General features: G+C 40.9%; 1 protein-coding gene across 1 annotated transcript; it reads right to left on the reverse strand.

Annotated features, from left to right (window-relative positions):
- Window positions 1-632: 632 nt before the first annotated feature.
- On the reverse strand, window positions 633-16,267 carry LOC139468643 (U4/U6 small nuclear ribonucleoprotein Prp31-like). Its single transcript, XM_071250765.1, has 13 exons — window positions 16,180-16,267; window positions 15,304-15,576; window positions 13,707-13,787; window positions 13,206-13,303; window positions 10,416-10,525; window positions 9,822-9,873; window positions 8,639-8,756; window positions 8,000-8,157; window positions 6,353-6,570; window positions 4,723-4,795; window positions 4,160-4,288; window positions 2,675-2,776; window positions 633-1,775 (listed from the first exon to the last, which is right to left on the reverse strand). Exons 2-13 carry the CDS (start codon window positions 15,530-15,532, stop codon window positions 1,665-1,667), a joined length of 1,479 nt encoding a protein of 492 aa, XP_071106866.1. The 5' UTR covers window positions 15,533-15,576; window positions 16,180-16,267; the 3' UTR covers window positions 633-1,664.
- Window positions 16,268-17,277: the final 1,010 nt, after the last annotated feature.

Below are 17,277 nucleotides of genomic sequence, written 5' to 3' on the forward strand. Positions count from 1 at the left end.
CCTGCTGTGACCTTGAAAATGGGGTCAAGGTCACCAAAACCGACTGGTGTCTGCGGAGTCTGTATATACACCATAGTTCCAAATATGAAGACAATCCAGTGTTTAGTTCTTGAGATATCGCGGCAACAAACAGGTGGGACGTACGGACGGACGTACGGACGGTCGTGAATACTATATCCCCCGCTTCGCGCTTTCGCGCGGCGGGGGATAATAAGCCAGTTAGGCCTGTTTACCAATCCCTTTCAAGTTAAGTTGAACAAAATATATTTAACAAACTGTAATGTGTAAAACACATATACCAAAAATGAATTGTCACAGACAATTGTAGACAAAATTAGAAATGCCTGATTTTTCTATACAATTACCCATAAACCCCCATGTCCTTACAAACTCTTAACAGAACTATTACAAATAGACAACAGCCGCATGGCCTATGTGAAATGACATCGATCTACAGCTATCTGCTATGAAGATCTGGGGAAGAATTGGTCATCTGCAGCATACTCATCTGTACTCATACATTGTATGAGAGAATTGAACCCAGGACTTCGGAGAGACAATCAAGCACTTTAACAAAAAGGCTACCCCACTGCTCCAGAAATGAGAACAATTCATTATGGCCTTTGAATCAAAACTTAAAGAAAAATAAACAAACAATTTTGAGAAATCTATGTTTATTCCTGTTACCTGTGACACAAATCACACATGCACGTTAGCTTGCATGCTCCATGACAAGTACAAGAAAACCTCCTTGTGTTGATGCCCTGTGAACCACCAGCATATATCCAGCGTTCCTGGACGAGCGACCATGACCATGGTGTCATCAGTCTGGACATTTACATGGTAAACTTATCAGCAAAAGGTAGTGAGAATTGTAAGGTATTACTGCCTTCATATTTCCTGATCATGTCCATCGTTGCATCCTTCTAATAGTAACCACGGCAACTCTACAATGTTTCTAAATCTGCTCCAGGTTTACATTGATGTAAGTTAACATAATGAAGTACAAACTGGAAACTTCCATTTCAAACTTAATCCTCAAATAAATATAATTATCATACCTCCATGTCAGAATGATGAGATCTGATTGGTCCATGTGATCTTGATAAAATACTGTTTAACACACTTTGGAGGGGAATAAATTTGTCATACAGGCTCACATGGATTTATGAGAGACAGAATAAATCCCTAATACCCCGCCTTAAAGCAAAAAGCTGCACACTCCGAGTCCATGGAAGGCACATGACATAGCACAAGTTTACCTCAGCTCAATCGAACAGCTGTTCTCCATCAATTTTGAATTTGTGTTATATCTTTTACAATTTCACATTAAAACATGTCGGTAAGATATATTCGTTGAAGCAGGATCACTCAGGGTACATGGGGTTTTACCTATACATAACCTAACACAGGACGCATAAAACCCCATGTTCCCCTCGTGATCCTGCTACAACTTATTATAGTCTCCTTACATTATCCTTTTCAGTTTTCATTCACATATGACCTTGCTCCAGTCAGTGTCATGCTGAGGTTCACTTCCTAGTGAGGGCCCACTCTACAATCTAGCATTTAATGCTGTGGGAAAACATAGGCAGTACAACAGTCAGTAGATGCCTAGTGGAATGGTGCCCTGGTTTGTACAGTGTTGAACATTTGTGGCAGAATCATGTCCCATCACTTTTTACTTTGAAGAATGATCCGGTTGTGGAGAAATACTTCTGGTTGGCCTCCTGGACCTTCTTCTCTGCTGCTTGTGGGTTAACGATCTCCAAGCCCTGCAGACAAACAATACATTCAATCATTTGGGGTGAGGTGGGTGGGGTAATGAACGATCTCCAAGCCCTGCAGACAAACAATACTTATAAACCTATCATGTGTATTTTCTCTCAGACGCTTTGATCGAATTCCTTTATACCAAGACAAACTGTATTGTTTCAATATAAGGTATGTCTATGTTTTCTTATTTTGCTGGTATTTCTTGTATTTGGGCGGTACATAAGATGGATAAAACATGCCTCCAAGGTTTGGGTTAAAAATGTAAAACCACAAGCGAGGGGAAAGCCAGAGGGCCGTACTGTTTTATCCTATACACTAATACAGTCATCATACACAACCCCCACACTCACCTGTAGCAGTGTAACCCCTGCCCCACACAATGCCCATACTCACCTGTAGCGGTGTGAATCCCTGCCCCACACAATGCCCACACTCACCTGTAGCGGTGTGAATCCCTGCCCCACACAATACCCACACTCACCTGTAGCGGTGTGAATCCCTGCCCCACACAATCCCCAAACTCACCTGTAGCGGTGTGAATCCCTGCCCCACACAGTCCCCAAACTCACCTGTAGCGGTGTAACCCCTGCCCCACACAGTCCACACACTCACCTGTAGCGGTGTGAATCCCTGCCCCACACAGTCCACACACTCACCTGTAGCGGTGTAACCCCTGCCCCACACAGTCCCCACACTCACCTGTAGCGGTGTGAACCCCTCCCCCTCCCTCTCACCTGTAGCAGTGTGAACCCCTGCCCCCCACACTCACCTGCGGTGTGAACCCCTGCCCCACACAATGCCCACACTCACCTGTAGCGGTGTGAATCCCTGCCCCACACAATCCCCACACTCACCTGTAGCGGTGTGAATCCCTGCCCCACACAATCCCCACACTCACCTGTAACGGTGTGAAGGCCACACTGGAGGCTGTCCCTGCCACCTGCTTCTTCACGGTCGTGCTTCCTCCCCACACAGTGTTGGACTGCTTGCTCAACTTTTGCTGAAAACACAATACCTCATATAAACATAAACTCAACTGACGCTTCTCCTGTTTGAATACTTTCAATATCTTTTGACATGATAATAGACACTTGCATGACAGTAAAGTAGATGATGTTTTGTACCTAAGTCAGAAATATATATAATCACTGCGGCTTGACACTGCCACACTAGGCTACCAGTTGCTGAGAGCAGGGACTAAGTAAGCTTAGCATGTCTTCAGGGCATGATTAATTATAATACAAAATATATACTAGGTCTCATATTATATCCATCCAATCCTTCGTTTACTTGTCTACATGCATGGGACACATTGTAACCTGAAGCCCATTTCTGGTGTCCCCAGCAATGATATTACTGGAATATTGCTGAAAGCGGAGTAAAACCAAACTCACTCATTCACTACCCTGGAACTGCCTCCTTACACACTGCATTGTTCGCATACGAAACACCTGCCCAGCATTCACGCATTACACGAACAGTAGACAGATCACTACTAATGGCACTGTTCCTGGTAAATCATCACAAACAGCGTACATCTGCTTTCCTGAAGGTTCCTCCCCAGGGTATACGGTATGCATGGGCCTCCTCCATCATGTCCATGTCAGCCCCAACTATCTGCCAGTTCATTTGATTTAAACTTTGGTCCATTACTGTTTTCTCCTTTGTAAGAGATTTATTTAGTAAGACACAACCCTTCTGAGCATGATTAATACCTATGAGGTGGTGAGGGGTTTAATGTTGTGTTCAAGGTTATATCACTGACATAGCGACCTGCATGTACACGTGAGTATGGCTCTAGTACTTGTTCAGATTTAGGATGGTTTTATGGTGCTGGTCCACTGAGGTATCTTGCCAAAGTTTGACATGAATATCCCTCTCAGACACAGTACACTGACTCCGAGCCAACAAGTCCTTGTTTTAAACCCTAATGCTGAGCACCAGGCAAGTACCATCTTTTAGAATGACACCACCAGGGGATTACTAACTACAAAATACATTACTCACTTATCTTCACAAAGATAAGGTGAATTAGCAACATGACTTTGCATTTCCCATTTTTGTGTCATAAAAAATATGTTACCTCTTTTTCAGCATTTGAACTTTGCATATGTTTGAAAATGTATATGTGATGAGTGAGTGAGTTATTGTTGTTTCAAGATACAGACAAAAATAGTCCTTCTTTATCAAAGCAGCCTCATGATAATAAGCCTTGGCCAGGGAACCCAGTGGTTGATAGAATGAGCATGTCCCATGACATTTGGCATGATGACACACAAGCAGCCGCGGCACACGCTGTGACCATCAGACTTTCTGTCTGCCCTTCAACAAACAGAGGGACGTTCAGTCACAACCGACGGGGCAGTGTCAGATATGTACCAACCTGCAGTGTCTTGGATATCCTGGCTTTAGTCTTGGCATCAACCGGTGGACCTCGGATCTTCCCAGATGCTGATTTGCCCAGGGATCCAAGTGAGAAACCCAGGTCGTCTTGGTATGCATCTTCTTCAATCTGACAACAAGTTGGTGCATTGATCAATACAAAAACAATTACACCATGACACTCAAACCAGCTCACTATGCATGTATGGAAGCGAAATAAAAAAGGGTATTCGAATATTTCACTTTGAAAAATACAATCACTAACAATACTGCTTTAAGGAAGCATTGTGGGAGTATGACATTATAGTTAGGTATAGTGATACGATAAATACAAATTACAATATGATAACTAAACACTAGGTGCCTGTATTTGATGGGAAGAGATACTCAAACATTCTACCATGACATTATACTTCACAATTTATTTTCATACCATCTTAATGTTCTCATTATATATACTAGTGTGATAACTGTGGTAGAAGCATAGAATCGATGAATCAATGACCACTATGATATGGTGCCTGTCCTCTACCGATTGTGTGGTCCAGCTGACTTTCTACTCACCTCCCCGAAGTTCATTCGGTTGGTCTGTTTCCTCATCTCAGTCAGCCCCAGCCTCTCCTTCATCTTCCGTGCTCTGCAACACAACGTGGAAACATAAGGTACAGTGTTGAAACATAAGGTACAGTGTTGAAACATAAGGTACAGTGTTGAAACATAAGGTACAGTGTTGAAACATAAGGTACAGTGTGGAAACATAAGGTACAGTGTTGAAACATAAGGTACAGTATTGAAACATAAGGTACAGTGTGGAAACATCAGGTACAGTGTTGAAACATAAGGTACAGTGTTGAAACATAAGGTACAGTGTTGAAACATAAGGTACAGTGTGGAAACATAAGGTACAGTGTTGAAACATAAGGTACAGTATTGAAACATAAGGTACAGTGTGGAAACATCAGGTACAGTGTTGAAACATAAGGTACAGTATTGAAACATCAGGTACAGTGTTGAAACATAAGGTACAGTGTTGAAACATAAGGTACAGTATTGAAACATAAGGTACAGTGTGGAAACATCAGGTACAGTGTTGAAACATAAGGTACAGTATTGAAACATAAGGTACAGTATTGAAACATCAGGTACAGTGTGGAAACATAAGGTACAGTGTGGAAACATAAGGTACAGTGTAGAAACATAAGGTACAGTGTTGAAACATAAGGTACAGTGTTGAAACATAAGGTACAGTATTGAAACATCAGGTACAGTTTTGAAACATAAGGTACAGTGTTGAAACATAAGGTACAGTATTGAAACATCAGGTACAGTGTGGAAACATAAGGTACAGTGTTGAAATATAAGGTACAGTGTGGAAACATCAGGTACAGTGTTGAAACACAACCCAGCAACCCATTCTTGCTGTATAAGGCGACTATGCTTGTCGTAAGGGACGACTAACAGGATCAGGTGGTCAGACTTGCTGACTTGGTCGATGCATGTCATTGTATCCCAATTGCGTAGATCGAAGCTCATGATGTCAATCACTGGATTGTCTGGTCAAGACTCGATTATTTACAGATCGCCGTCTTATAGCTGGAATATTGCTGAGTGCAGCGTTAAACAACAAACAAAGTGCAGCCATAAGGTACATTGTTATCAGCAGGTGCGGTGTGTTACCATCAGATACAGTGTGTAACCATCAGGTACAGTGTGTAACCATCAGGTACAGTGTGTAACCATCAGGTACAGTGTGTTACCATCAGATACAGTGTGTTACCATCAGGTACAGTGTGTTACCATCAGGTACAGTGTGTTACCATCAGGTACAGTGTGTTACCATCAGGTACAGTGTGTAACCATCAGATACAGTGTGTTACCATCAGGTACAGTGTGTTACCATCAGGTACAGTGTCTTACCATCAGGTACAGTGTCTTACCATCAGGTACAGTGTCTTACCATCAGGTACAGTGTCTTACCATCAGGTACAGTGTGTTACCAACAGGTACAGTGTGTTACCATCAGGTAGTGTCTTACAATCAGGTACATGAGTTAAGGCTAAGATCATTTTGTGGGTTAAGGCCTACATACGGGATAAGACGAGTTTCGACAAGTTAGACTGTCTGAATGGTCCCATTGAGAAACTATAACCCACTGCTCATATACCTAGCTACTCGACAAAACACCACCACCCACCTCCTGCCTCCTCTCTTCTTGCGCCCGGGATCAATAGGAGCTGGGAGTGGCTTCACAAACTTGACCGGGGGAGGCTCAGTCATCTTGTCCAGCTTCTGCTCAATCTCAGCCAGCAGAGTGTCCCCCACATTGCCATCCAGACTCTCATGGAAGCTGTCAACTCGTGCTGCCAGAGTACACTTGGAGGACACCAGTCTCGCGGCCTTCCTGCGCAGATCCTGACAAGCAGACAGGACATAGGAAATCAGGGCTCCAGATAACTCTTCATGCACTGTGTATTTACTCACATGTATAATTCAGATTGTTTGTTTCTTTGTTGTTTAACGCAGCACTCAGCAATATTCCAGCTATATGATGGCGGTCTGTAAATAATCGAGTCCGGACCAGACAATCCAGTGACTGACATCATGAGCATTGATCCACGCAATTGGGATACAATGACATTTGTCAACCAAGTCAGCGAGCCTGACCACCCTATCCCGTTAGTCGCCTCTTACAACAAGCATAGTTTGCTGAAGACCTATTCTACCCCAGATCTTCATGGATCTAATTCAGATTGGATAGTGATAGTTTTCTTTGGGTATTCAATATATTTCAATACATCTCTTTTTTTCAATAATTCTGCTTTGAAATGCTGTTTCAGATGACTTCTAATTTGTATCTGTTCGTGTGATGCCCCAATAGTCTGTCTTCCAGACCCTGATACAAGTATATATCAAATACAGCCCATGCAAGTCTATAATGTTTGGCAAGTCTAGATCACTGCAGTATCAGGAATCTGAAAATGAAAAGAGTCACTGGGCTCCTTTTTATTATATTTTTATGAAGATAATTGAACAACTGTTTTTATGTACGATATGTTCATTTCAGAGACTAGATTTTAGTCTACTGCCCCAAGTAACACGTCACATGAGTTCATAACAAAGATATACATGTCTCATCAACAAGCAGGCCATAGACCCTTTCAAGGCACTATTCACTACAGTAGAGTTCATGTGTATGTGATGCCGTGACTGGACCAGTAACTAAAGATCTGTACAGAAATACAGGTACGCAAGTTGAAATGGCTACACTGGGTAATAACTCACAGTGATGTTATACATACTGTTGGGCTTCCTCAGTTCTTCAGGCGTACTTGTACACAAGCAACTCAAATTGAATCAGGTAATGATGATTTATTTTGCATATTTAATGCACATACACAGTTTATCTGGATCTCTGGACTATCCTACACAGACTGCTCTGTATTCAATGATCAAGCTACAGTTTGGAACAGGTCTCCCTACTCATTAAATTGAAGGCCTTGAACATGTTGAAATAGTTCGGACCAGTGACAGAGAGCATGAGCAAGGGGCCACACCATCACTGCAAGATGACACACTATAAACCCTGACTATCTGATTCTTTTTTATCAGCTCAACAAACATTGGATCCTTGCGACCTGGTACTCATATAGGAACAAAGTCCATCGTAATGCATACAAAATATATCTATACTACTCAAAATAATTCAAAGGAAAACAACATTTTTTTCATGTGACTGACTAGACTTTCAGTCGTATGTATAATGCAAAATTGGAAGTGTGAACCTAGAAAAACAATATGCATCGTCAATATTTCACATTCTGTATCAATATAGTTATATTACCGGAGGTGTTTTCTGTACAATCTCGCTGTAGTAGATAAAGCCTGTGTGGGGCAGGATGGCCGTGGTGGAGAAGCCAGACAGAGTCTTCTTCTGGGATCCGAGCACCAGGATGTTACAAGACGGCATCTTGGACAGGTTGGTAAGACCACCGGCCACACCTGATCATCAACAACATGACAGATATATAGAAATATCACTACTGAGAGTTACAGATATCTAGGACAGTGTGTTGCCATCAGGTACAGTGTGAATAAACAGGCTTTCACTGTATAAAAAGCATGCACCTGTATATATGTACTATAATATATGGGGAAATATATTAGTTCTAGTTTTAACATAAACAAATCACATAAAGTTTCAGTTACCATCACTCAGCACCCAGAGTGAGAGCCAATGTCATCAAACAACACTGGCAGAAATATTCCAGCTGTGTCCAACCGCCCTCAAATAATCAAGTCTTGGCTGGCAAATCAGTGACTAAAATCACAAGCAACAATCTCTGCCATCTGCATGTGAAGACACACAATCAGCCCAATGACAGTGCCCTTGCCTCAATCAAAGTCAAACTACTCAGAGTGATTCAGTCCGCTCAAGACAGTCAAGCTGATATTCCTTGTTAAGTTAATCTGTGAGACTCACCCATGAGTTTGGCTGCTACCGAGGCCCCGACAATGATGGACAGATTCGGGGAGATGAAGGACATCCTGGACTCCACGTACTCAAAGATGTTGACCTTGCACTTATGAAGATCAATAGCCTGGAGACATAGGTATGTGGGAGTAAATAACCAGTGATTGTCTGTGCAAGTCACAGCACATTGCTCATATTTAGTGGGCAGAAAACCTAAATGTTCAGGCAAATTTCTTTAAAAAATGGCTTGATATGGCTTGTACATGGAGGTTATCACATAAGTGTGTTCTGGGATATTAGATATCCTGCATTAGGAACAAACATTACAGCTATCCATCCTTCCACCCACTTCAATCAATAATGGCCCATTGTCAAAGGAAAACTGCTCTAGTTTGAGACATCACTTAGTCCGTAGTGTTTGAAGTCCGCCTGTCATAACTTCACGATATGCAGTCTCATGTCCCATACAGCAACAAAATGAAACAGGGTAAAATATTTTGGCCAAATCCAACAGACACCAATTCTGTAAAAGGCCCAAAGCCACAGATGTCTACAAGCACCGATATAGAAACTGGCCACAGATCCCACTAGCTTCACAATTTACATTTCTTAAGTTGCCTACAGATGTAAAAGGCCTCATCTTCACCCTTGTTAGACACTGATTTTTGCTATCTTAGACTCAATTTTTGATAATGATAAAAATTATCCCTGTTATTTGTTTAGACCCCTGATAGTCAAAAGAGTCTTGATTTACGATAGACAAGGACAATGCGATTGACGATAGACAAGAACAATGCCATGTGTTTTTCGTAAACACTGATGTACACTGATGTAGTACCTTCATATGATATATATATATATATATATATATATATATATATATATATATATATATATCATATGAAGGTACTACATCAGTGTTTACGAAAAACATGACCTTTCATATTTGCATATTTATCCATAAATGACCCCAATGGATACCACTTTATCCTTTGGCTCTTTTCTGCCATTATGTTTATTTTTCCGTTAAAAAGTATAAAATAAATGTTGTCGTGCATTACTGACTAAGAGATGCCAGATACCAATACTCCCTCCAAACAGATCCCAGTGTACTCCATGATTTAGTCAGTATCAGTTTTATAAACATACAGCTACAATATACTTCTACCGCTGAATAATCCCCGTATCTTACCATGTCACAAGCCTCCATCACAGTGGCAAACTCTTCAGTGGAGAGAACAGACCTGGAACAATGACAGGTCAACAAACATGAGTATCAGAACTCACCTGGAAATTACAACTTTACTTTGGGGCAGCAACTGCAAACAAATACTCTCAAATGGTTCCCTTCTCAAAGCTTGACTACTCCCAAAGACTAAGTTAATATAACAGATAAAAGGAAAACATGTAATATATGCAACTGCGTACTCATTAATTATTATTTCTCTATTTATGGCAAATATCCAGTGATGATGATGATGACGATAACGATGACAATGATGATGATGATTATGATGATGATTATGATTATGATGATAGGCCAAAACATAGGCACACTTCTGTTTCAAACAGTCTGAATTCATGTTTGTTAACACGTATGAATTGGGCCTCTTTGAGGTAAGCTGATTATTGCTGACTGCGCAAAACACTCAATCACTCATGGTATATCTGTGGGTAGTAAGGTCAAAGTTTAATTCCTTAAAAAGATAGTTTTGACATGTTTTCTAGTCAATAATTACAGATGTGATAAATTGTTGAGTTTTATCATTGAGTGCGTTCTAGTTACCCTTGTGTGGTGGAGGCTGTGACACTGACCACCATGATGGTGGCAGACGTGAGAATCTCCTGCAAGACTTCATTGTTCTTCGACATCTCCAGAATATTGTTGCCGAGTTCCTGAATGTTATCAAACAAATGTAAGATCATCACATAATAAATAGTGACATTAATGAACATAAAACAACATGTGACAAATGTATTTGGGATAACACTTTTTCAGTAAAGTACAGATTTTCATATTTTGGGGGGTTGAGTCCCATACAGGATTTATGGATAGGGTCCTCAGTCTGGGAACCCACCTCATAAAATTCAATGAACACAGGAGCTAAAGTTCCAGGATAAGTTCTATTTTCACAATACGTAGTATCAGCAGGTACACTCATCAACTGTCTGCTCTGGTGTGCAGTAGACAGCTAAGATGCCAGGACCATGGGCTCGAACTGGTGAAGACTCTGGATGACTGTAACGGATGTCATGAGTGAGTGAGTGAGTTGGGTTTAACGTCGCTTTTAACAGTATTCCAGTTAGCATAATGTGGGAGGAAAGCCCGAAGTGATGCAGGTCTCAGATGTTTACAACTTCGGTGAAACCCATGAGCAAAGGCATGGTGCTGACAAACCTAGAAACATAATCGGGGCGAACCGGGATTCGAACCCACAATCATAGGTTTCTGGCGTGCCCAAGGGACGCAACTCTGCACAGCGAATTGCGGCGCCTTAGGCGACTGGGCCACCTGTGCCCCTCAACGGATGTCATGGAGATAGTGGGAAGTGAAGACAGCATCTGACTTCCACAAGCACCCTTCCATAATGCATCTTTGCAAGGCAAGGAAGTTAACTGACAGTTTAAGTCCAGTCTCCACCCTTGCCAAACTAGACTGAAATTTCTGGGCTCAATAGTTGTGCCAACAGTGTCTATTATGAGTTATGTCCCTTCTATGCCCCACTATTGACCAACCAGATTCCACCTCTCATATCACTTGCATTTGCTTCAAACAAAATGGTGGCAGCCAGTCAAGATGATCAGAAAGAAAATCAAGATCTATATTGTAATAAAACAGGTTATACCTCGCTAAGTGCATCAAATCATGTGAGCACCTTCATTAAAAATATGAAATGATCTGGAAAATATCTGTCGATGCCCAGTTGATGGTACATATCATTTGCAAATCCTACAGTTGACCGAAATCTGCACGTTGAAATCCATGTTGTTTACAAACCAGATGTCGATTTCGTTGCACAATTTTGATTGGACTATTCTTAGTCCAGTCAAAATTTAACTCCATAATTACAGCCTAGTTCGGCAAGCGTGGAAACTGGGCTTTTACAGTGAGTTAACTCCCTTGCCTTGGGAAAATGTAGAGGCAACGGATCGGGTCTCGTGAGGATAGGACGTGACAGGAGGCAGCAATCCAGTAAAAGTGTAGGCCCTTACAATGGTGGAGCAAAGCAAAAATGAGATCATAGTCGAAAAACTTCAGTAGTAGACGCCGTAGAAAGTTGGATGAAGAGTCTCTTCTGTGAGCGCGAAAGTGGTCTTGCAGCCTCAAAGTAGATTCAGAGTGCTTGAACCGGACACATATAGGTATCCATAAGTCAACATGGCCCAGGATGGACATCTGCGACGGCATGGTAAACAAGCTATCTGTTTGTCTCAGAAGCTGATTTTACACCAAAAAAATCCTTGCGAATTCCCAGAAAAAACTTCCCATTCTCTAGCCTCTCAAACTAGACCCAGAGCATGGATTTTGGTAAGTCATGCAGGAGCAGCAAGGACCAGGAGGTAAATGGTCTTGAAGGTGATCAACTTAAAATCCTTGTCAGCGAGTAGTTCATACTCTGCTGAAGTCAAATCAGGGAGGATGATGATGAGATCTCAAGGAGGCAGCCAGAAATGAGATGACTGGTCTTCCAACTTATAGGACCAACTGCAGATATTTTCACTGATCAGTTAGCCAGGTCTCGATGGTCCCATGAAGTAGGTAATGGCTGTGTGGAAGCAGGGATCAGCACAGACGAGGTAGGAGGAACCTGAACCAGAAGCGGAGATAATGATCTAGAGAGGCTCGGAGAACAAGGATCCACACAAGCGACCAATGGAGACGAACATCTACGCGGCAGCGGAAGTCAGGATTGGACGAAGAGTAAGGATAACCGCACCAGGGAGGATACAATTCCAAAAAGAGCCCAAGGAATCACTTGCTTGCCTCTTAATACAGACAACTCTACACACAGCCCACGGAGATACCATGCAGTCTTAACATGGATATACACAGTACACTGGACCCGTGAAGATCCGGGGTAGAATAGGTCTTCAGCAACCCATGCTTGCTATAAGAGGCGACTATGCTTATCGTAAGAGGCGATTAATGGGATCGGGTGGTCAGGCTCGCTGACTTGGTTGATGCATGTTATCGTATCCCAATTGAGTTCATCGATGCTCATGATGTCAATCACTGGATTGTCTGGTCCAGACTCGATTATTTACAGACCGCTGATAAAGCTGGACTATTGCTGAGTGCAGTGTTAAACAACAACAAAAAACAAAAAAACACTATACTGACTCCAAGCTGACCAGTCCTTGTTTTATCCAGGCCAGGTAACAAGTACCATCATTTAACATCTATTGGTATGATGTGGTTGGGGATCTAACCACCGACCTTCCACTCTCCGTACAGACACTCTATCCACAAAAGCACAGAGGCGGTCAGGAATTTAGATTCGCAAAGACAGAATCATGACAATGAATGTTTGCAATGAATCTCTTCATTGTCAACCCAGATAAGTGAAAACCTTACCTTGACAGTGGAGATATACTCCATGGGGGTCTGGACGAGGGATTCTAATTCAGGAAATCGTTTGGAGTAGAGATCTCGCACAAACTTGTGAATAACATCTGAAAGATAAATAAGTCATGATCCACTTGTCAGAGAATAGTACTCAGGAACCAGAAACTCTTGATTGCTGTGCAATTGCTCAAGTGTTGAAGCTACCTTTACTGCAGCAGCTCTTCAGAAAAGAAATCTATTTCTGTCACAACTCCATCACTGTTATTTCATAATTATCATTAGAAACCACCCTCATAGCATTTAACATGTTTAAGCAAATGTCATATAGTGGCCTTGACCTCTTTAATACTGACTGATTTCTCTGGGTATCAAACTTGTTGTGCAATTAGATTGAATCAATAGTGATATTTGATCCAGCTACCCCCAAGAAACCAAAAATGTTAATGAGATAAGGGATAAAAAACATTTTCAGAGCGCTACTGGAATGACAAGTTAATTATGATTACTTACTTATTTCATTGTCGATTTCCACTGTCATGTTATTTGCGTCGACAATCAGTCGGTACTCAGGGTTTGCTTCAACAGGGCCAGCTACAGAAACAATCAACATGTACCATAGTACTGTCACATCATGTACCATAGTATGTCACAACATGTACCATACTGCCGTCTCTACATGTACCATAGTATGTCACAACATGTACCATCACAACATGTACCATACTGCCGTCTCAACATGTACCATAGTACCATCACAACATGTACCATAGTACCGTCACAACATATACCATAGTACCATCACAACATGTACCATAGTACCGTCACAACATGTACCATAGTACCGTCACAACATGTACCATAGTATGTCACAACATATACCATACTACCGTCTCAACATGTACCATACTACCGTCTCAACATGTACCATAGTACCATCACAACATGTACCATAGTACCGTCACAACATATACCATAGTACCATCACAACATGTACCATAGTACCGTCACAACATGTACCATAGTACCATCACAACATGTACCATAGTATGTCACAACATATACCATACTACCGTCTCAACATGTACCATAGTACCGTCACATGGCTTTGGTCAGCAGTCTTAGAGCAAAGGAGGCTACTAGTAAACCAATCTGCTCTGTCAACACCTAAGACTTTAATGTTGCTTTTTATCGCTGAGGAGTACATCATAATACATAGAAGTCTTTGATAAGCATTTACAAGTTGGGAGAAATGAATAAATGACACTTTTTATGGACAGCAACCGCATTTATTCTTTGTCACAATGTTTCAGACCTACTTCTTGCTCCTTCATCAGGTGAAGAACCAAGGAGTAGGTCTGAAACATCGTGACAAAGAATAAAAGAAGTTGCTATCCATTAAAAGTGTCATTTATTCATGAATACATAGAAGTTCACCACTGCCCAAGTAACAGAAATGTGAGTATTAGGGCTTGGACAATACACCAACTGTTCGATCCGATACGCATCACGATGCTTGCATGTTTTCTTACCTGTGGTGCGTAACCCATCTTTTTCATAGACAGGATGGCCATATACCTAACACACTAATGATTTACAGATGGCAGTGTCAAGTACAGCGCAATGGATGAAAATATTTACATTTTCACTTATCTTTTTCACTAGTAATTAATAGTGCTTGGTGTAACATTTATTAAAAAATACATTTAAGGTAAGAATCGATACTTTTTACTTTATGTGCGATTGTGATCAATAGTCAGTAGGTGTTTCGATACATCAACGCATCGGTGTATCATCCCACTTTTAGTGAGTATACAGTTGTTAGTTTCAGCATATTCAGTGCACGTGATCTTATCAAATTTAGACACCTTACTTTGCCTTCTCACATTGTTAACATGTCACCATACAAGAAATAATACTAATAATGAATTGGATTTATTTTTTTAAAACAAAGATTATCAGATCATTCTTAAAGTTTAGTTCCTCAAAGCAACCATGTCAAAGTTTAGTTTAAGTACATCACAAGTAGATACAGCTGCAATCATTACCATATTCATACAAAATTATGTTTGGGTGATTTTTCTCAAACAGAAAAATTATAATATCTCACCACTGTCCATCCTCGACTGTGAGGAATATTTCTTGATATTGTTCATTATTTCAGCCAGTTCTTGACTGTCACGTAGCTTTGCCACGCTTGTGACACGTGTTGCCTGGATCTCAGGTTCCATGACAACATCCTCAACATCTGCCACTTCAGCAACATTCTCGCCATCATCCTGCCCCACATCCTCTGTGCCCTCCTCCAAGTCCGCCAGCAGCTCGTCAGCAAGAGACATAGTTGCTAACTTTTACTCAATTCTAAGCTCAGATGTTTCAAATTCTGGAATAGGAAAATATGAGTTATTCAATTAGTAGGTGTCAGTGTTCACGTTCAGCGTGACAGGACGTGTCCGTGTCACACGCATGCATGTACAGTGTGCACCTGATCACACTTTACACAAGCCACCAACATAATTATCACAACACCAAACATGTCACAATTATCATTTTGTTTATTGACAAAAGAGATGAAAAGGTGAGATGTATCATTTTTTTCAATTGTAGGAAATACCAACAGCACAACCAACATGCACTATCATGAAATATTTCAAATTATCTCAGGCCTTTCCAACATTTATAATTTCTAATCTAAGTTTATTATGCAGGTATCTCACACGCAAGCAATCAAGTATCTTCTGGAATTTATCAGATGTTTAGTTGTTTTTTACAGCTTTGTCTTAGTTGTCACTCAGTAGTTCATGTCTAGGGTATGTTGAATACAAGCCTAGTACTAGTCACTAAAGATCTACTTTCTAGGTGTTGCCTATTACAAACTCACTACTTTCTAGGTGTTGCCTAATACAAACTCACTTATCTGAATGATGCGAACATTGTTGATTGAAAGAATATGTTACAAGTCAATTATAACTGTTCGAAATACTACCTTTCTGGGACTAAACACTGTGCAGAATCAACGTTTTACAACACATGTGGACGACAGAGAAACGTAAACAGGTAAACTTCCGGTGTACGTTCTTCATTTAGAGTTACTTCCCTTCAAGCAAGCTCCTTCCCAGCGCGTGACACATTCGTTACACTCGCGGTAACATCGCTGCCACCACTGCGGCTCATCCTCCTTTAAAAAAACAAACAGAAGAGATGTTTGTCTTGAAGAACTAAGAAAACGATATCAATATTCAGCCCCAAATGTTAAAAAAGAAAAGAATGTAAACTTCGGAAAACAATTGTTTGCGGTTTTTTGGCTGAAGAGTAGAACTTTATTGAATTGATAGGTTTATTGAAAACATGTCCAATCAACGCGATTAGTATATTTGATATTAAGGGGCGTTTTTACTCTTTTTGCATTTATCTTAAACATAAAACCCTGTACGCGAATTTACGCAACATAAACACAGTGAGTGTGGTTGTGAGAGTGAGTGTGTGAGTTGATATGAGATAAGGAAGAGAAAAAATGGATGTCAACTTCTTTATTATTAGGAACACAACGTTTCGGAGTAGACTCTATATGCTTACTCCTTCATCAGGTAATAATATGAGATGTCCCTGCTACAACAATCTCATTAAAATCAGATCTTAGTGCTCGCTACAGTTACTCATGTGGAGGTATAGCGAGCACTAAGATCTGGTTTTAATAAGATTGTTTGCTACAAGTGTATGCCACGTGGTACTTGTGTATTACTAGGCACTGGCTCTAAATGAAGATTTTAAGGACTTGCACAACATGTTAAACACGAATCAAGGGTTAACAAAAACTGAAAGAAACAAACAACATTCTTACAGAACGTGAATGGTGGGTATTACCCAGTAGTCTTGTATCAGAAGTGATACAACGTATTCATTTTGCTTAGCTATGATGCATTTTCGTACTGGAAAGAGGTAGTGAAGTTGTTGCTCCCCTTTTGTGTGTATTAATTGCAAAAATACCTTAAAAGAATGAATAAGAATACATTATTCGCCGAATTCAAATAATAACATAAAGCCGGGTGAGTGAGTTGGGTTTAACGCCGCTTTTAACAACATA

This window comes from Haliotis cracherodii, unplaced genomic scaffold (genome assembly GCF_022045235.1).
Source record: "Haliotis cracherodii isolate W230 unplaced genomic scaffold, xgHalCrac1.p SCAF_2, whole genome shotgun sequence".
In the NCBI taxonomy this organism is placed as follows: Eukaryota; Metazoa; Mollusca; class Gastropoda; order Lepetellida; family Haliotidae; genus Haliotis; species Haliotis cracherodii.

Excerpts from the sequence above, each read along its gene's own strand:
- LOC139468643 (XM_071250765.1), bottom strand. The coding sequence starts at position 15,532 with ATGTCTCTTGCTGACGAGCTGCTGGCGGACTTGGAGGAGGGCACAGAG. Across the intron at positions 9,874-10,415 it reads ACAGCCTCCACCACACAAGG|GTCTGTTCTCTCCACTGAAG; the intron begins GTAACTAGAACG and ends TCATTGTTCCAG. Across the intron at positions 6,571-7,999 it reads TTGTACAGAAAACACCTCCG|GATCTGCGCAGGAAGGCCGC; the intron begins GTAATATAACTA and ends TCTGCTTGTCAG.